The sequence below is a fragment of the Lepidochelys kempii genome, chromosome 1, assembly GCF_965140265.1.
Source record: "Lepidochelys kempii isolate rLepKem1 chromosome 1, rLepKem1.hap2, whole genome shotgun sequence".
Classification (NCBI taxonomy): Eukaryota; Metazoa; Chordata; order Testudines; family Cheloniidae; genus Lepidochelys; species Lepidochelys kempii.
This window is the reverse complement of record NC_133256.1, coordinates 30461240-30483062: the sequence shown is the minus strand read 5'-3', so window position 1 is coordinate 30483062 and position 21823 is coordinate 30461240. Positions and strand designations below refer to the sequence as shown.

The following is a 21823-nucleotide window of genomic DNA, read 5'->3' as shown; positions in this document are numbered from 1 at the left end:
CAATGAAGATTTTTCTGAAAATAAATATGTTCTTGTTGGTGTCAATTTCTTTAACCCAAAGTCTGAGAACTGTCTTGAGTTTCTAAAATGAAAACAACTTGCAGAACACTGTGGAAGTGATCAGACAGTGTGAAGCGCAAGGTAAAATGCCTGGCAAAAATAACGGAATGCTATGAAGAAGAGCAGCAGCCCAAGCCTGACAGTTTGCTGCAGCTGCTAGGTTTTTTTTTTTATATATAAATACAAACGTGCCTTCCAGGAATGGCATAAATGAAGTGTGATTGGTATGAGTATGCCGCCATCAAGTGCTGCACATGAAAAAACTTTCTCATGCCTGGATGAAAGATTACCTAAGGAACTGCATGACAAGTGACCAGTTAAGGGCCTTGGCTGTCATGGCTAGTCTACCCTTGCCTGCACTGAGCCCTTCTGTTGCTTTGCTCGCTAGCCTCATCGTGTTGTTCCTCTGTGCCTACTAGGGTTCACCAAGACTCCCTTTTTAGTGTAATATGTAAATAATGTTCAATTTGCTCCTTCTTCTAGATTATTAAAGAAGATAATAATTAAGACTGGACATACACAATAGTCCCTGTGATATCTCACTAAGGACCTGCCCACAACTCAGCATAAAATCTACTGTCATTATGGTTTTTTGGCCATTGTTTATGGGCTCTCCACTATTTTTCTGTTTACAGGACACTGTTCATATCTTAGCCCATTTGAATTAACTTTGGTAGTAAGATTTTGAGAGACACAATAGTGGACTCAATTCACTACTGCATTACAGCAGTTCTACCCCAATATAACGGCAGTGAAATCAAACAACATAACTCCATTGTGAAACTGGAGTAAAGCAGTGATTGCTCAAGACCAGTATTGCAGATAAGAGCATGCCATCACAAGCTGCAATATCTGTCTGTATTTTCTATCACTTTTCCAATATGCCCACTCACCATACTTGCTGTCTGCTTTGCTGCTGCACACCAGGCTTACCTCTTCTTTGGGTTGCCTATGTTGATTCATAGAGTTGAATCCTGGCCCTCCTAAAGAGAATGGTAAAACTCCCATTGATATCACTAGGTTCAGGATTTCAACTGTAATCTTCTTCCTGAGAAACACTGGCAGTTTTTGCCTCGTCAACATATAGGGAAAGTTTATTACTTTTTCCAATGTACATTGTATCTAGCACTTATTCAGCATTCCTTGGGATGTCACATAATCAATTCCCTGCCATTGCAGGGGCCTCAAGCATTGATGCACATCAATCCCTTTGATTCTCTGACTGTGGTACATAAGAGTTAAGTGTCCTGAGAGTTGTAATCTTTTGGTCTAATTTCAATAGTTAAGTTTAGTGCGCAAGTGCTGGGTGATATTAGTGGCCTGTGATATACAGGAGTTCAGACTAGAATCTCTGGTGGTCCCTTCTGGCCTGGAATGCTATGATTCTATGTCCAGCCCCTCCAAAACTTTTAAATTTACTTGTACTTTTCACCCACATCTTCAGGGTTTTTTTTAGCAAAAACAAATTTCATATAATCGGCAAACTTCAACTATTTACTTTTCATGTTAAAATAAAAAGAGGACTAAAATAAAACAGCATGATCTATGTTAGCTTCATCCGGGGCTCACTTGTGTCTCCCACACTTGAACTCTTATATTTCAAAACTAAAAGGAAAATAATGAATACAGCTGACAGCTTAGGTATTTTATAATGCAGTGGTTGCCAAACTTGTTCTGCCGCTTGTGCAGGGAAAGTCTCTGGTGGGCCGGGCCGGTTTGTTTACCTGCCGCGTCCGCAGGTTCGGCCGATCGTGGCTCCCAGTGGCCGCGGTTCGCTGCTCCAGGCCAATGGGAGCTGCTGGAGGTGGCAGCCAGTACGTCCCTCGGCCCATGCCGCTTCCAGCAACTCCCATTGGCCTGGAACAGTGAACCGTGGCCACTGGGAGCCGCGATCGGCCGAACCTGCAGATGCGACAGGTAAACAAACCGGCCTGGCCCACCAGGGGCTTTCTGCACAAGCAGCAGAACAAGTTTGGGAACCACTGTTGTAATGTAATGGACACAGAAGAGTGAGCACTCATTTCATAGCTAAAGCACACGTGAAGATTTTCATTCTCAACATGGATAGATATAAAATGCTGTCACCATCCAAGATGGCTTTCCAAAATAAGGATGGATTTGGATGTGTGTGTTACACAAAAATGAGGGATTGATTTGGAGCAACATTTCTGTATCAATATCATGGTAGATTTTTAAAAGGAGATCAGAAAGTACTATTTCATCTGACCGTCTCGAAAAGTTCCCTTTGTAGCAGATAAGGAATGGTGTCATTATAAAATGGAAAAGCTTGCTTGGCCAACCATGAGGTCAACAGTAGAATGGCATTTGCTAAAGCTTTGACCCAGATATGCTTCAAAAACTTTCAATGTCTTTATATTGACATAAAAAGAAAAGGAGTACTTGTGGCACCTTAGAGACTAACCACATTTATTCGAGCATAAGCTTTCGCGAGCTACTGCTCACTTCTTTGGATGCATACAGTGGAAAATATAGTGGGGAGATTTTATATACACAGAGAACATGAAACAATGGTTGTTACCATACAGGCTGTAACAAGAGTGATCAGGAAAGGTGAGCTATTACCAGCAGGAGAGCGGGGGGTGACGGGGATCTTTTGTAGTGATAATCAAGGTGGGCCATTTCCAGCAGTTTACAAGGACAGGAGGGGAAATAAACAAGGGGAAATAGTTTTACTTTGTGTAATGACCCATCCACTCCCAGTCTTTATTCAAGCCTAAGTTGATTGTATCCAGTTTGCAAATTAATTCCAATTCAGCAGCCTCTAGTTGGAGTCTGGTTTTGAAGTTTTTTTGTTGAAGAATTGTCACTTTTAGGTCTGTAATCGAGTGACCAGAGAGACTGAAGTGTTCTCCAACTGGTTTTTGAATGTTATAATTCTTGAAGTCTGATTTGTGTCCATTTATTCTTTTACGTAGAGACTGTCCAGTTTGACCAATGTACATGGCAGAGGGGCATTGCAGGCGCATGATGGCATATATCATATTGGTGGATGTGCAGGTGAACGAGCCTCTGATAGTGCGGCTGATGTGATTAGGCCCTATGATGGTGTCCCCTGAATAGATATGTGGACACAGTAGGCAATGGGCTCTGTTGCAAGGATAGGTTCCTGGGTTAGTGGTACTGTTGTGTGGTGTGTGGTTGCTGGTGAGTACTTGCTTCAGGTTGGGGGGCTGCCTGTAAGCAAGGACTGGCTTGTCTCCCAAGATCTGTGAGAGTGATGGGTCGTCCTTCAGGATAGGTCGTAGATCCTTGATGATGCATTGGAGAGGTTTTAGTTGGGGGCTGAAGGTGATTGCTAGTAATGCTACTCTTGAGAGGCAACAGATTTAATGTCCTATTATAAATTCTATATGAATGCCAAGTACCTCCATTCCTGATCATGTGTATATTGCTTGCTTTTGCAATTCATCTTGAGAAGTGGTCCTTTTAAAGTTTAAAAGACTCCTCTATATTTTTATGTCATTAGGATTTAGAATCAGAGAGTTTTGGGTCAAAACTTGACAAAGAAAAGCTTCTCTTCAACCAGACAAATAAATAGGTTAAAAAAAAAAAGATAATACAGTAAAGGTGACCTCCTATGGTGACAGAGGAGGGAGAATCTTGAAAAATGTATTGTTAGTGGGTTGCTCTGCTAAGGACCAATCATCAGAGAAAGAGCATAGGAAAGACCAGAAGCCACTCAGCTAATTAACTAAGCCAATCTGTTTAAGAAACTAAAACCTTCTGCTAAGCAGTTGCACTAAGAATGCCACAGTTACAAGCAAGTCGTTTTTCCAGAGAATGTTTTCCAGTTCAGGACTAGCCAGCATTTATTTCAGAGACTGTCTTTGGCTCAGTTAACATATTATAAAATACACACACACTAGGGGCTCAATCCTGATCCCACTGAAATCAATAGAAAAATCATCAGGACCTTCATATCCAAAGCAGCTTCATGTTAGCAGGCATAGAGAATAAGCTTGGGGAGGATGTATGTAATAGCTTGAAGCCTGTTATCCTGCTGTAATGCAACACTATTCCTTTTCTCTCATCTCTGACATTGTTTGCTCCAAAACGTAGGAAGTAATTAAGAAGGAAACTGTCTTTCATTTTCAGAAGAGTTATACGATGATGGCCATATAAAGGCGCGAGCGGATTACAGTTTGATACAAGTTCTGCTAGGTTATGGATTTTCAATGTCCGCTGTTACCCATATCAGCAAAACCAGGTCATTACAGCTTTCTGTGACATTCATAGCTAATTTAATGGCAGTCCTGATATAATATATTATTTAAGTAATAGTCATTTTGCAATTGAAATCTCAGTTCAAATGGTGGCTGTAACAATCTATTTTTATTTCCAGAATGGTTTTTTTGACTTATTATTATGCTGCAAAGTCATGTACCCTTATCAATATGTATTTCATAAAGAGGCTTGGAAGGATTAGATTTTTATTGGTAAATGTAGCTAAAATGTCAAATTCACTATCCACACACAAACCAACAAATCATAATTGAAATTTACAGATCGGCAAAGTAATAAAAATGTTGCTTGATTTAAGGGTATTTGTTTTATTTATTTTAACAGTTAGAGAGCTTTAACTTTTTGAATCTCAATATCTACTGTAATTAAAGGATGATTGTCCATACTACCCCAATTTCCTGCAACTGTGAAGATGTAAATCAATACAAATTGAAAAAAAATGCTTAAAAATAGACAGCAATAGATGTTGAAATGATAAAAAATAAAAATCAAATTCTGTCAAGCCTATTCCTAAAGCAATGATTGAAGTTAATTAAAAAAACAAACCTATATCAAATGATCAAAAGGCAGAGGACATGCTATAATTGTACAGAAGCACTTGAGGTCTTTCATAATTACATTTTTTTTTTAATAAAAGACAATTTTTTTAAACTTTTTCTGCTTTTTTTCACATAGAATGTTTCAAGTGTAAGACAAAACAAGTAGGCTCTTCAATGTAACATGAAAAGATTGAGACACTTCTGTGCCTGTGTGCCGAAGGGGTATTTGTGACACCTCAAAGCCTGATGTACATGCCAAAGTTGTCCAGAAATGTTTCATGTTTCGGTATGCTTGGAATCCCGTTTGGTGGCTTCCTTATAACTTACCTCTTTTTCATGAGTTAAAAAAACAAAGGAGAGAAAAACTGTGTCTCAGGGAATCTAATTTCCAGTACAAATTCTTTTTGTAATGTTTGGTACAGCTCTTATTTTACTTGTTTTGATTTTTGATGTAGCTTTACATGTATTTTTTGGTATTTAAATACAAAGGTTATACCATCCCAGAAGAAATTAACATATGCTTGAAATGATAAAGGCTCCATATCAGAAAAATCTTTTGATTTTGCTGGTCAGATTTTCCAGATGTACTACGGTTGATTCCTATTTTCTTCTCAAAAGACATGTGGAACAAGTGAGTGTGCTTGTTAGAATCCACACTATTACTGGCATTCTATCCTGAATAAATACTATTCCGATGCTGCTAGGACATAAGATAAAAGTCAATAAAAAGAGAATTATTTATTAAAAAGGTCTAATGTTACAAGAACAGTACACAGGACCTATTATTTTTACTGTGTCTTTCACATAGTATATACCATTATATATAGTTTATATACAGATTGTATACAATATAGCTAAAATTTTGAGATGGGCCGTGACAGTAACATTGTTTTGGGCTGCAAACAAAATTTCTTTGATTCATTTTTTCATTTTATTTTCAAAACAGCTCTTGCAGTGTTATACAAAAATACAGTCTTTTTAGTGACTGCCCTGTTACAAGCTCATTCAAGAAAAAAAAGAAAACTCTTTTCGCAGCTAAAAATGAATGTATCATGATAAGGAAACATTGCCTTCTGCAAAGTAACAAATATGTAATACATAGATACTTAAACATTTAAAACATGTTTATTAATATATTTAAGATGCAAAATACATATTCTGTTCCTGTTGACTATAAAACATATCCCCTTGTGTCCCTGCAGTACAATTACATGACCTGAAGGTGTGTTCCATATTTCCACCGCTATTTTGATGCTACTGATCCAGATATAAGTAGATGTACTTATATCTATTTATCCACACTAGACTTTGATACTTGTCATCAACCATATCCATTTAGTGTATTCAGAAATTTGTTTGACTAGAATGCCACCAATGGTGACGGTAACTTCTTTGATTATGAATACCCCTGATTGAACTGCACTGGTTCTGGTTCATTATTGATGCTGATTTTTCTTTAGAAACATAAGCCTGGTCATGCAAGCTCTCTTGCATAATGAAAATGCTTCTGTTTTGCAAACCATAGCACGTATTTGCTTTGTTTCAACTTGCTCTATCAGCAATGGCAGAGAAGCCAATGTTCACTGCATGCAATCTATTCCATCCCCGCTTCTTTGACCACAAACTGTTATTTCAGAAGAAGTTGTTTAAGGAAGTCCTTTTCTTGTCTTTTATCTCAAAACTTTTGGTTCTCAGATACTTGTCTTATCGTTGCTCTCCTAGCAAAATGGTGACTAAGAGTCTTTAAAACCTGGTTCTGGGGTGATCTGAATAGCATCTTTAAAATTCTCAGTGGGTATAAAGAAAATGATTCTAATGGCCTTTGAAAAAATATTTTTGTAAAATGTTCAGAAAGATAAAAAAATGAAAATCTATCTTTCATCCAGTTTTGTACAACTTTTGAGTATCTGCTCTGCTATGGTGCTTCCCTGGCCGTTATTTTAAAGGTGTAAGAAATGGCACATTTGGAATGTGCTGACAAGCAAGCAAAGTGATAGAATTTTTGTTAGAGAACCCAGTGCCTGAATTAGATCTCTTTGAAAAGAGTTAGAGAATCAGCTATCCGAGGATTTTCCCAATAAAATGATTTGAGCACAACACACTTGATTACCGCAAACAAGGTAAAGGTCATACTGGGCACAGTCCCTACAAACACGGCAGTAAAAAGTCCCCTTGCTGAGAACATCACACACACCACACTGTACAAATGCACACACACTCCATATACACTAGGGGTCATTTTGGCTTAGGTGCTAGCATGAGGAAAGGCCTTTAGATCTAGAATGGGAACTCCTCCTAACTGATTACAGAATGGAGAAAAGACTGATACAGCAGAATAATGGCTGGGATTAAAGCTGTTAGCACACAGTCCGTATAAAACCAATCTCTATCTGGTGAGCTCTAGAAGAAGGTCCAGTAGCCTTGCCAGCTGGAAACCTTGCTTGATAATTCTTATTTATCCAAGTGTCATTTGGGACACAACATTCCTCGAAGCACATTCTAATTGAACTCTGCATGTTTGCATGACTACAGTCCATGAAATATTACTCTCTCTCCATGATATGCATTCTTATATACTTCAGCTTTAGCTTAATTACCAAATATACAAAGTACTGTACCATACAAAAATGGACTAAAAAAATAAGTCTAAGACTGACAGGAAAAAAGCAGATTTGTCTCCTTGCATTCCTTTTATTTGCCCATTTAGCAACTACTGTATGTTATGATTAAATGCCCAGTGGTGGTTTAACTGCTATATGCACTGTTAATGAATTTAGACTATTTATTTTTCTATTCAAAATAAACATTTACTTCCTCTGCAGTTAAATTATACAATATTTGATGAAAAACAATAGCATTTATTTCCTTTTAAGTTTGTGTTCAGTCATTTCCAGTTTACCTTGCAATAAAATTAATGGCTTCTTCTCTGCTCTGTTCTCTTTCTCTGGGGGTGCTTTCAAAACATCAGATTGACAAATTTTGCTAATTCCATATGTATTCATACATTTTCCAGAAAATATTTCCTGTACTTTCCAGTGGGCATATAACTGAACTTTTTCTTCTCTCCTACTGCCTTGTCACTGTGAGCAGCCAGCCTTAGGGGAAGCAACAAAAGCACTAGCTTCAAAGTCCTTTTCAAACTTCACTCATTAAAAAAAAAATTCCAAACAAAACCAATGTACTCTACTAGACACCACTATTTAAACAACTAATGGTACACAACTGGGGATCACCAAATTTAAACATATTAAAAAAGTAAAGTACATTTGACAGAAATTACATTTGCTTACAAAAGTTTATTACATACAATCTGCATATTTTTGTTGGGCCAGTAAGTGTCCTCTCCCCAAAGAGAGGACATCTACAAAAACTGAAGAGAAAAACCTGATGAATCATTTATCATTTTTTCAACACTCCTCTAAGTGCACCATGTGTATTTCTATGGGTCTTTAGGCATTTGCTTAGGGTTCCAGCTTCTTCATGAACATAAAGCTCCATCCATTGGTGTTATCAAGCTAAAGCAAACAAACAATGAAAAAAAAAAGTCTGCAGTCTTCACCATGAGGTGGAAGGGACCATCAGTGCCAAGAGCAATGTTACAGATGACGAGGACGTAGAGAGAGCATGTAAAGTGGATTGAGAGCTTGTAACTTTTCCACCTGAAATGAAAAACAAAAACAAACAGGGAACAAATGGAATAAACTGTTCTTTCCATATTTGTCAAGAACAAATCATGTCAAACCAACATAATAGCTTTCTTTGACAGGGTAACAAGCCTTGTGTATGGGGTGGGGCGGGGAGTGGTAGATGTGGTATATCTTGACTTTAGTAAGGCTTTTGATACTGTCTCACATGACCTTCTCATAAACAAACTAGGGAAATAACCTAGATGGAGCTACTATAAGTTGGGTGCATGAGTGGTTGGAAAACCATTTCCAGAGAGTAGTTATCAGTGGTTTACAGTCAAGCTGGAAGGGCATAATGAGTGGGGTCCTGCAGGGATCAGTTCTAGGTCCAGTTCTGTTCAATATCTTCATCAATGATTTAGATAATGGCATAGAGAGTACACTTATAAAGTTTGCAGACAGTACCAAGCTGGGAGGGGTTGCAAGTGCTTTGGAGGATAGGATTAAGATTCAAAATTATCTGGACAAACTGGCGAAATGGTCAGAAGTAAATAGGATGAAATTCAATAAGGACAAATGCAAAGTACTCCACTTAGGAAGGAACAATCAGTTACATACATACAAAATGGGAAATGACTGCCTAGGAAGGAGAACTGCAGAAAGGGATCTGGGGTTCTTAGCTAAATATGAGTCAATAGTGTAACACTGTTGCAAAGAAAGCAAACATCATTCTGGGATGTATGAGCAGGAGTGTTGTAAGCAAGACACGAGAAGTAATTCTAATGTTCCTCTCCACGCTGATCAGGCTTCAGTTGGAGTACTGTGTCCAGTTCTGGGTGTCACATTTCAGAAAAGATGAGGACAAATTGGAGAAAGTCGAGAGAAGAGCAACAAAAATAATCAAAGCTCCAGAAAACATGACCTATGAGGGCAGACTGAAAAAACTGGGTTTGTTTGGAGAAGAGAAGACTGGGGTGGGAGACATAAAACTTTGTTGCATGGAGGAGGGAAACAATTGTTCTCTTTAACCTCTGAGGACAGGATAAGAAGCTTAAATTGCTGCAAGGGTGGTTAAGGTTGGATATTAGAAAAAACTTCCTAACTGTCAGAGTAGTTAAGCACTGGAATAAATTGCCTGTGGAGTATTTGGACTCTCCGTCATTGGAGATTTAGGTTAGACAAACACCTGTAAAGGGTGGTCTAGATAATACTTAGTCCTGCCTTGTGCCCTGTGTGGGACTGAACTAACAGACCTCTCAAGGTCCCTTCCAGTCTTACTATTCCATGATTCTATTATTCTATTTAGAAGCTGTTTAGAAACAAAATGAGTAAAAATGAGATACAGGACCTTTCCCTTCATATGTACTGAATTTAAGAGAATCTGTAGTTCTGTGGAGTTAGAATCCTGATGTATGGCACCACTCATTTCATAATGGCCAGACAAGTATAAAGGAAAACAATACATTTCCAAGTTACCATTTCACCTGCGGTTACCAAATGTTCATGCATAATTGTTACTGGACTCCTACCATTTGAGTGCCTTTATGTGCATATTAGGAGGAAAAAAATAAATTAGTTTCTTTTGTGAGTTGGTCACAGTAGCGATCAGTTTGGAGAAATGAATGTATTCTGATGACACTATTTCTGTTTATGGGATTTTACTGAAGAATATTTCCATAAATATATTTATCATGAGAATGATAGTAATAATTACATTAAAGTCCTGGTATGTGCTTCTGTCTAAGAGAGGATGGACCCAGATCCTCAGGTTATTTCAGTTGATGGAATTTCATTGCAATTTATACTAGCTGAGGATCTGGCTATAATAATTGTTCACGGCTAGTTGCCTTTTAAACTAGGGACTGTTTGTTCCCAAGAAAATGTGACAATATTGGTGGAAAACTGTTGGTATAAAGTGCTCAGTGATCTCATTCCTCACACTGTCACCAGTTTTCAACAGGAACACTGTAGACGTGTTTCTGCTCTGAGTTTCACCAGTGTGAATCAGGAGGAATTCCACTGAAGCCATAGACCTTTCATAAATGTGTGAGAACAACACAAGGTCCTATATTCTTGTGAGACTAATATAACCCACCAGTTTTATACTATTTTAAGATATGGTAAAATTACTTTATTCTATTTTTTTACTATGCATGTAAAATTGCAAGTGGTTTTACTAAGAGGCTGCAAATTTGTGAATGAGGAATGGATCACAGTTTAAGTTAATATACATTTCTTTGCATATCAGAGTCCAAGCTCTTTGACTACAATACTAAATTGAAATAATGTCACAACATGACAAAAACTGGAGCTCACTGGTGAGCGTACCAGGGTCTGCCAGCCATATTTGCTCAAAAAGCCAACTGCAATCATATATTTTCAGGTATATTTTCATTCTGCTCTTTGTGATGAAGAGGCTGGAAGTCAGATTTCTCTTGCCAAGGAGTCCCTAACCTCTTCAAAATATCGACTAATACACAAATGTTGTCCATCTTGACGTGTTCTTAAATCTTTTCCTACTCCCTAACAGACAGCTGTTTTTTTTCTTCCTCAGATAAGTCTCCCTTTTCCTCATACCAACTGGAACTTTGCCTTTATCTTGCACCTGAGAAGCAGGCAGTCCTCAGGTGATGCCATTTTAGATTTAGTATTGGTAAGTAGCGAGGACCGCACAGAAAAACTGGTTATAGAGAACAGTCTTGGATTGAGTGATCATGAGTTAATTCAGTTTAAACTAAATGGAAGAATAAACAAAAATAGGTCTGCAACTAGGGTTCTTGATTTTAAAATGGCAAACTTAAAACAATTAAGGGAATTAGGGAATTGACTGGACTGAAAAAACTCTAGGATATGAATGTGCAGGAGGTTTGGAATTACTTAAAGTCAAAGTTACAGAAATGATCTGAAGCCTGCATCCCAAGCAAGCGGAAAAAACTCACAAAGAAGAGTTGCAGACGAAACTGGATGACCCAGCATCTCAAACAGGTTATTAAGAAAAAGCTGACAGCCTACAACGAATGGAAGATGGGCGGGATCAGCAAGGAAAGCTACCTCTTGGAGGTCAGAAAGCGTAGGAATCAAGTAAGTACTGCCAAAAGCCAAGGAAAGCTGGACTTTGCAAAGGCATTTAAAACCAATAGTAAAAGTTTCTTAGCCTTTTAAATAAAAGGAAAATAAGGAAAGAAGAAGTGGGACCACTAAGCACTGAGGATGGGTGGAAATTAAAAATAATCCTATGTATGGCTTAACCTCTAAATGAATACATTGCCTCAGTTTTAATAAGGGTAATCAGGAGCTTGGGGAAGTGGAATGGTGGTTAATGAGAAGAATATGATAGTAGAAATTACAACATCTAAGGTGGAAGCCAAACTCAAACAGCCTAATGGGATCAAATCAGAAGGCCTGATAATCTCCACCCAAGAATATTAAAGGAACTGGCACATGAAATTGCAAGCCCCATAGCAAGGATTTTTAATGAATCTGTAAACTCAAGGTTACATGCTATGACTGGAGAATTGTCAGTATTATCATTGTTCGCGTATCCTCTTGCAATGGGGAGACGTGTGCAGTGGAGTGTTTTGGAAAATTTTCTGAATATATATTTATACATGTTGCTATATGTTTATGCTCAAGAAGGCAAGGTCAAAGAAATGGGACCTGCACTTGGAGAGGAAGGTGGTGTAGTTAGTCATGGTCCTTAGTTCCTATAGGAGCACATTTCACAGCCATTTTATTAGTGCCACAGTCTTCATCCTGGAGCTTTCGGCAGTCTTTTACATATTCTGGACTCAGGCCATTGAGGTCTTTGAAGATAAGGACTAAAATCTTGAACTTGATTCAAAATTCTATAGGAAGCCACAGTAGAGAGCAAAGGACAGGCTTGATGTGTTTTCTGTAGCTGGTATTGCTGAGGAGATGTACAATAGCATTCAGCCCCAGTTGAAAGCTTTATGTCCAGAAATATCACGTTGCTGTCATCCAGCCATGAGGTAATGAAAACTTCAATAATTGAGGCCATTTCATTGCCTTCCAGGGTAGGATGGAGTGTCATAGCCCACCAGAGATGGTAGATGTTGCTCTGTGAGAGCTCAGTGTTAGTAAGGAATACAAGAGAACTCCTTAAATTGTGGACTGAATTGACCAGTTGTAGGTGGTACCATGAATCAAGGGAGTCAGCACTGTTGCTGCAAACTCTCCAAAATGCTTTCCTCTATCCACTATCATAACCCTTGTCTTGCTTGGGTTCAACTTCAATCAGCAGTTCTTCATCCATAAACTAATCTCATCCAAACACTGAGCCTTCTTGATGGTAGTGGTATGTGGTGTAGGACAGGAAGAGCTGTGTCTCATTTGCATACTGCTGGCATATGTAGTTGTCTGACCAATTAATCTAGTGTCTATATTTAGATGCTAAATAGGACCAGCGAGAGAACTGATCCTTTTGGGATTCCACAATTGAGGGGTCTATTTGTGAAGTTGCAGTTTTCCATCACTACTAGTTGGAGGCATCCCTCCAGTAATTATTCTAACCATTTTAGCATATTACTTTGGACCCCTGTCACCTCTGTCAGGTGAGACACCAGTATCTCATGCCTGACAGTGTCAACACTGCAGAGAGGTCCAGGAGGATGAGAATGGATGTCTGTTCTCTATCCATTGACAGACATTCATTAATGCCACTAAAGCTGTTTTCATCCCATGTCCTGGCCTGAATCCATATTGTACCAGGTCCAGAACACTAGTTTCAATTAGATGAACCTGAAGCTGGCCTTTAGCTAGCTTATCTATGAGCTTGGTCAGGAACAGGAGGTTTGGTCCTGGGTAAAAGTTGGGTAGAACTGAAGCGTCCAGGGTGGGCTTCTTTGGTGTTGGTCGGATTATTGGGTGTTTGAAGGAGGAAGGGGAGACTCCATCCCTGAATGAGGCACAGATTATTTCAGTGAGACATGGCACTAGTTGCTCACAACTTTTTTACAAGTCAGGAAGGGCCTGGGTCAGATTCATAAGTCTTGGGTCGTGATTCCATTAGGGTGTGAAGAACGTTTTGATAAGTCAAAGTACTGAACTCCGTGAATGCAGGTGGGTGGGTGCAGGTGGAGTGGTCGGTGCAGATGGGGCAGATCCAGGTTATATGTGAAGCCTTCCTGAATGTGCATGAACTTTTCACTGAAGTGAGATGATAAGAACATAAGAACAGCCATACTGGGTCAGACCAAAGGTCTATCGAGCCCAGTATCCTGTCTTCTGACAGCGGCCAATGCCAGGTGTCCCAGAGGGAATGAACAGAACAGGTAGTCATCAGGTGATCCATCCCGTCACCCATTCCCAGCGTCTGGCAAACAGACGAGGGACACCATCCTGGCCCATCCTGGCTAATATCCATTTATGGACCTATCCTCCATAAATTTATCTAGTTCTTTTTTGAACCCTGTTACAGTCTTGGCCTTCATTGTATCCTCTGGCAAAGAGATACACAGGTTGACTGTGCACTGTGTGAAGAAATTCACTTTGTTTCTTTTAAGCCTGCTGCCTATTAATTTAATTTGGTGACCCCTAGTTTTTGTGTTATGAGGAGTAAATAACACTTTCTTATTTTCTTTCTCTACACCATTCATGATTTTATAGACCTCTATCATATTCTCCCTTAGTCATCTCTTTTCCAAGCTGAAAAATTCCTGTCTTATTAATCTCTATAGCTCTTCACAGTATTTGGTACTTGGTTCTGATACACTATCTCATACATACTATGTGACAGATTTATCTTCATGTGTAGGCTTCAATAGGGAAAATATATTTGTAGCCAATGTCCCCTTGTGAATACACTTAGTCAGGTCCGGCCTTAGGGAAAATGGTGCCCCAGGAGAACTTGTATTTTGGTGCCTTTGGACCCCACAGGCGCTCCAGTCCCCCATCGCCCCGACCCCTGCGGGCTCCCCCCAATCACTTGCTGCCTCTCCCCAGTGCTTAATTTGTACTGAAAGAGGTACAGGGGCTCAGCCTCAACACAAATTAAGCACTGGTTGGGTGGCTGGTGCTGGCTAGGCGCCCAGCTCTGAGTTTTGGGGTGTGTGTGTGTGTGTGAGAGTGTGTGTGTGTGTGTTGGGGGAATGTGTGCATGTGTGAGAGAGAGAGCATGTGTTGGGGAATGTGTGTATGTTAGGGAGAGTGTGTGTGTGTGTGTGTGTGTGTGTGTGAGAGAGAAAGAGCGTGTGTTGGGGGGAGAGTGTGTGTGCCTGAGTGAGTGTGACCGTGCGCTGTCTCTCTAAGAATACCATTCAGCGCCAACTCACAGGTGCCAGCACAGACATGCTCCCCCTGGCTCCCACCCCAGCTCAGCAGAGACCAGGTAGGGGGAGAGGGACACCTCAACATCAGCGCCCCCCCCACTCCCCCTCCGGCACAGCAAACAGGGGGCTCAAGGTTCCGAGCTTGGCTAGGGATGGCTCCATGGGCTGAGGGTAGACGGGAGACAGGATCAGCAGTGGCTGCAGATGGCAGTGGAGCAGGGCAGCGAGGGAGGAGGGGCACCCCCGCTTCAGAGGAGTTACCTAGCTGGTCCAGCTGCCACCCCTGAAGCTTGGTCTGTCCCTCCTCTCCAGATGCTGCCCTGGCTGTTGTTAGGACACATGGGTGGGTGTACCAACATAGTGCCCCCTTGAGTACCATGCCCTGGGTGGCGGCCCAGCCTGCCCAACCCTAAGGCTGGCTTTGCACTTACTTAACAAGTACACACCCATAATCCTGTTTGGTCTTCTTAGTTGTGTGTTCAATTACTCAGTAGCTCTGAAACAGAATCATTTAACCAATGACTTTATCTAATAACTATATTATCCATTGAAGTTAATATGTATTAATTAAGTGTAGTATGGTGTCATTTTAAGAATATGACAGGCCTGTATTCAAAATATAATCATGAACTTACCTGAAAAAGACGGTACCCTGATTTGGGAGCTGGCTGTCCCATCCCCTCCTTCACTGACTGCACAAACCTCTATGATATAGACACCAACATCAGGAAGAAGTACCACTGCAGAGGTTTTCTGTGTTTCAATTACTTGACTATTGCTGTGGCCTTCTTGCCTAAACAAGACCTATGGATGATACAGGAGCTTTAGAATCACTACAATAATCTTAGGTTAAATACTGGACTCTTTACTCAGACAAAATTGCCATTGAAGGCAAAAAGTACTTTGTGTGAGAAAGGACTAGAGGAAGGACTGGAGGATTTGATGCTTCATCTTTAAATAGAGAACTTGGTCTTTCTTTTTCCTGAAGTTTTTTTTCAAAATACTGTCAAAGACAGACCCCAATTCAAAGTCCATTGAAATCAATGGAAAGACTCCATTCACTTGGAACGGCTGGCTATTGAAATATGAAGATTCAGTATTTGTCCTCCAGTTTGGAGTAAACACACAGACACTAACTGAAGTGAAAGCGAACTTCAAAAATATTTTTAGAGTAAAGTTAGATTCAGATACGTATCAAAAAATTCAAATGGATATCCAGATCTTCTGGGTATCCAGCTTCAAACTGAATGAAGATACTCTGAAGTAGAGCCTCATCAGGTGTAAACCAGCCAACTAGCTGAACTGAGGATTTGGCCCCCCCTTGTAAAACTCAGTGCACCCTTGTCTTGGTTCAGTGAGCAATACAAGTGCATACGTAGCTGTCGTTGCAGCATTTCAGTATGTAGACTTCTATTCCCAGACAAAACTGGCAAGGTTAGAGAAAATGTAAAGAAGTTACCTGAACTTTTTTTGAACCTCAAACATTTTGATAAAGGTTAAGGTAGTTTCTACTTGATCCAAACCAATTTACACTTTCCTGATATGATATTTGCAGTGATACAGAGAATACCAGGCACTTTATTCTATAGGTATAATTATGTATGTATACATGCATATATGTATGTTTCAAAATATAATTATAAAGAAGAATACACACACATACACATATATATAAATTTTTGTTTTGCTTTAAAAGACTGTACTGGATTCCTATGATTTTCCCATTTTATATTATGTGTTACTTATGGCTCTTTTCAGCTTTCACTCTTTAAAACTTCAAAAACTTAAAATGCCAGATGTTACAGTCACAGATTGCTGAATACCACCAACATACTCATAACAACTCTCAATATTTGTACTTCTGCTCTAATTTTAATGCTATTGAAGATGCTTTATCCTTCTGCATTTCTCTAAATCCTACTGCAAACACAATTAAATTTAAGTGTTATCATTTATTTCACTGCAGGCTTGTCTTATTAATAGCCACTTCTGGACCAGATGTGATGGAGTAATCACCTCAGAAGGTGCATTCTCAGTTTATAATAAGCAGTTGACAATCACCATTTGGAAAATACAACGTAGAGAAGTACTGGGACATTTAGTTCTTTTCCATGCTTTTTATATATATATCTGGGTGGAACAAGTTTGCAGATGATCTATACAACATAGAAAGCAAGCAAGAAAGAAAAGAGTAATTTGGAAGATGCGTGAGAGAGGGCCAAGACTGACCTTGTATCCCATTACATCAGATTCATTTGCTAGAGGTCTAACTGGCTCCCATCCCAGAGACACATGAGAGCCATCTTGCATCCACATAATATTGGTTGGTGCCTGGCTGGGAGCTGAGCAAAAAGAAGAATAAAATGACACCATGCACTTAAACATACTTCTGCTTTTTTAAACTTTGGTGAGCATTTTAATCTTTTATTACATTTATGGTTGGCTGCATTCACAGATTCCTTCTCTATCTGGAGTCTAATAAGGTGGTTTTCGCTCCAGGAGTGTCATTTTAATAGCTATGGTATAGAGCTTATTAACCTGAATCCTTTTATCTCTCTTCTGTCAAAAATGCTTAGCCTTGTTTTCCAGGAAGATAACATTTGTCTATTCTGAATGCAAATTTTGTCATGTCACTTTAAAATTCAGATATAAGCATAGAAGCATAGCCATGAATCAAAACTATATACCAGCTCTGCTTATTCTATACCCCAGCTAAAGAGAAATCCAGAGAGGGTAAGACTTTTTTCCACACACAGAAAAGAATCCAGGTCACTTACGGGATTTCTTAGTGGCTGCACGGACTGTGCTACTCGGTGGTCCATATCCTGCAGCATTGTACGCCCTCACTGTTAGGCGATATAATGTGTTTCCTTCTAATCCTGTCAAAATGATGGATGACTCATTTCCTTCAGTTTTGACTTTTTCTGCCGCTTCTTCCTGCTCCATATCTTTCCAGTAACCAACCTGCCAATGAGTGACCATTTGGAGGATTAATCTAGGCATTCGTGAAACTTCCTTTTTATTTGTTATTGCTTGCTTTTTTGGAAGCCACTCCTGTCATCAAATTAACAGGTCCTTTTAAACACGTGGGAATTGTAACCTCAGCTCACACATGAGTGGTGCTTGTCACACCTCTCCAGATGTCTACCGTCAGCATATCACATTATTACTCACAGCATCATTGAAATGCAATGCATCACATTCTGCCAGCATGAGATGTTGTGACTAGCTAGACACAACAGCAGAGAATAAGTGCTGACAGAATAAGAACTTAAAAGAATTCAAGGAGAACTCACCTCTCATAGGTTTCAGAGTAACAGCCGTGTTAGTCTGTATTCGCAAAAAGAAAAGGAGGACTTGTGGCACCTTAGAGACTAACCAATTTATTTGAGCATAAGCTTTTGTGAGCTACAGCATCCGACGAAGTGAGCTGTAGCTCACGAAAGCTTATGCTCAAATAAATTGGTTAGTCTCTAAGGTGCCACAAGTACTCCTTTTCTTTTCACCTCTCATAGGTCATCAAAAACATTTACCATACAACCTGGGAAAGCTTTACTGAATCATTTGAAGAAATGGCACAATGGCCATGCATAATGCCCAGCCACAAGATCTGTGTCAATGTAATGAATAAGAGATGACAGAACACCTAAGAAAATCTTGTAGTGGGTTAATCTTATAGAAATAGCATTGCTGTGGGAGGGAAAGGAGAGAAGGGGATTCAGTTTTAATTACTCAGATAGCAGCAGGTTTCTGTCAAATGTAACTTAGAAAGCATGCCTCTGCCACTCCTTTCCACACACAAAAGCTAAAGCTACCTTTGGTGGATCCAAGTCCATGACTGTCGATAGCTGCACTGAGCTTGTCATATTCTCTAAAAGATTATACTACTCATAAACATTCTGAATATCGCCTTCCCTTCAGACTCAGGTATCTAATATTTATCAGACATCATAATAAAAAAGAAACTCTTTTTCCTATAGGTCTATCAATGGCATCCAACTCAGACAGCCGTGAGATTACATCATTCTCCAGGATTCAGGTGTCCCCTCAACAGAAGCTATTACTAAACAACTATTTGAATGGTTTATATTTAGCAGACCACTATTCATGCATCATACCGCTATCTCTGCATCATTCTTCTATCCATTGCATTTATTCCACCTTTTTACCTTTCCCTAAGGTTAGTTGTTTCAGAATAAGTTACTCATATTTCTCTAGACAAGATTTCCTCTGAGAAAAGTTCAGGGGATAATACTGTGCTCTTGGGAAAATGTCCAAGATAATAATGAACCAAAGAAATCCAGAGGTTCATAGGAAACATAAAACATAAAGTACAAGCCCACAGAGCAACCCTAGCTGTAGTGACCAGTGGTTGGTATAATGGACCTGAGTCACCAGTGAACTACTCCAATTTTATCCTGGAGTAATACCACTGACAACCATTGGAGAAAGGCAATGGTTAACCAGGTCCAGTGTGCCATGGAAGAATCAATCAGTCATGAGACAGTTGTCCACTCCATGGGCCTGAATTTCCACAATGCTTTGCCCCTTGTGCAGTCATTTACATTATGTACTTAATCATATTACAGTATCACATATTGATTGAGGCCACACTGTGTTAGGCACTGTACACTGTAGAGATGGTCCTCGCATTGAAGAACGTACTTTCTAAACCGGCAAGGACTGACAAAATATGGGAGGAGAAACAAACTCAGTAAGGAAAAGTGAGTTGTCCAAGGTCACAGGTCCATGACAGAGCTGGGAGTAGAACCCAGTGGTGACATTCTGGCCTCACTGAAGTCCATGCCAAAGCTCCCATTGATTTCAGTAGGGCCAGGATTTCATTTCAGGTCTCTAGAGTCCTGTTCTAGTGCTATGTCCACTAGACCGTGCTGCTTCTCAAGTGACTATAAAGATAAATTTACTCTGAAATTCTGATTTTGCAGCATTTTACACCCTCTTTACACATATGAAGACTGAAGGCTGTGGGGAATCAGGCCTGATGTTTGCATGGTGACTAACAGAAACAACCACATGTTATAGATTAGCTATTTGCTAGGGAGTTTCTACCACATTACACATGAGTAGGTACTATGGATGAGTGAATTTTGAAACCACAGGAACATAGTAGCAATCAACCCTTTTGAGGTTCATATTCTCTTAGGAACTGACTTTCTGCCAATGTCTATCAGGTGTTGTCAGTGGCATTCTCAAGCTAGGTTCATGTTCCTACATCAGGAAGAGCAAACACCATACAGGGGATAGGCATGGGTGGCGTGTAATGGAGGCTGGAGGAGGCTAAGCCTCCCCAAATCTCTGCTAATGCTCCCCACCATGGCCTCAGGTCTGGGCCATGTCAAGGCTCAAAGATCCACCTGGGCGGTCAGGGCTCGGGCAGACATGCCAGGGCTCAGGGCGGCTCGGGCAGGCTGTGGGGAGCTTGGGGCTCCTCTGGCCCTGGCAGGCGAGTGTGGGGTGGGGGACAGAGTGTGGGGGGCTCAGGTGGAAGGGGCAGGGCCTCAGGCAGAAGGGCGGGGCAGAGCCTAGCCTTCCTGAACTGGGGGGTTCACATGATGCCCATGCCCATTTCCTCTGGACAACTAATTTCAAAAATGGCCTCCATACTACTTGACTTCTTCCAGGGCGGCAGACTGCCTGCAACTCTGCCTTTTTGCTTCTTTGAAGATAGTAGGCACATGGCCCTTCAGTTAAACAGAAGCACAGAGTAAGAAGAGAACACACACCCTGCCAATTCTGCTGCACCACAAAGCATAGGCAGGAAACCTAAAGAAAAACGCAGATACTGCATAAAACCACACAGCAAAAGTCTGAACTGTGGCTACATAATTAATGACTGCATTCTGGTTTCAAATGCAAAGTCCCTGAAACAAATTATTCCCTGTTTTAAAATCCCCTTATTATGTCTTCTGGGTAGTTTACACTTGGATCTTAAAATATGGCTATGACTTTCTCTTTGTCTTTTCATACTCCCAGCCATCCATACCTTTTGTAATTGAGAAGAACAACTACTTTTACCAAAAGGAAACTCAAATGGATTGCTGACAAAGGTCAGTGCCTGTGGAGCTTGTGTTGATCTGAACCCAGAAGATGTCACTGCAGACAATTAAAAAGTGTTGGATATAGTTGTAAATTGTGAGAGGAGCTGTTTTTATTAGTTACTTAAGCTACTCGAGTTCTTGTTGATGCTGACAATCCCACTTCCACTGATTACTTTTACAAACTTGTTTTTTTTTTTCCTGCTAGGGTAAGTATGTATTTTCCTATAAAATTAACCATAGCCCCCAACATTTTTGTAATGACTCCTTATCTTTTGAGTCAGCAGTATTATCAATGGCTTGTATTCACTGTGGATCAATCAGTAATTCTGACTGGTCAGTTTTTCTCCTTGAAACGTTAACTCTTGCACTCTAAACGTACATTTTTTTTTGTTATGTTTCAGTTCTCCTTCTTTTGCAATAGATAATTCTTTAGTTAATCTTATATCATCCTTCTCTAAAATAGTTACCTATACTAGTATATCATCTACATACACTTGAGTGGCATCTATATTTTTAAAAGGATTTTGTACTGCTCTATGAAAAACCTCTGGAGTTGAACATAATACAAAAGGTAATCTTTTAAAACAATAATGTCCAAAATGTGTGTTAAACGTACATAGCAATAGACTGTCTTACTCCAATTATATTTGCCAAAATCCATCTGAAGCATCTAAAGAAGAAAAGTGATTTGCTCCTGACATGTATCCATATATTTCTTCCCTGGTCGGCACATTAAAATGTTCCCTTTTAACATAAGAGAGACAAGATAGGTGGGGTAATATCTTTTATTGGACCAACTTCTGTTGGTGAGAAAGACAAGCTTTCAAGCTCACACAGAACTCTTCTTCAGGTCTGGAAAATGTAGTCAGACTGTCACAACTAAATACAAGAACAACAAGGAGTCCGGTGGCACCTTAAAGACTAACAGATTTATTTGGGCATAAGCTTTCGTGGGTAAAAACCCCACTTCTTCAGATGCATGGATTGAA

General features: G+C 39.8%; 1 protein-coding gene across 3 annotated transcripts in view; it reads right to left on the bottom strand.

Annotated features, from left to right (window-relative positions):
• Window positions 1–5639: 5639 nt before the first annotated feature.
• CNTN5 (contactin 5) overlaps window positions 5640–21823 on the bottom strand; it is a 975836-nt gene continuing 959652 nt past the window's right edge. For all 3 annotated transcript variants that reach the window (XM_073337877.1, XM_073337885.1, XM_073337894.1), the window contains 4 exons: window positions 17553–17739; window positions 17005–17117; window positions 15411–15579; window positions 5640–8521 (listed from right to left, as the gene is read on the bottom strand). In XM_073337877.1, coding sequence (XP_073193978.1) covers window positions 8418–8521; window positions 15411–15579; window positions 17005–17117; window positions 17553–17739 — 573 coding nt within the window. In that variant the 3' untranslated portion in view covers window positions 5640–8417. The remainder of the gene's footprint in view (window positions 8522–15410; window positions 15580–17004; window positions 17118–17552; window positions 17740–21823) is intronic.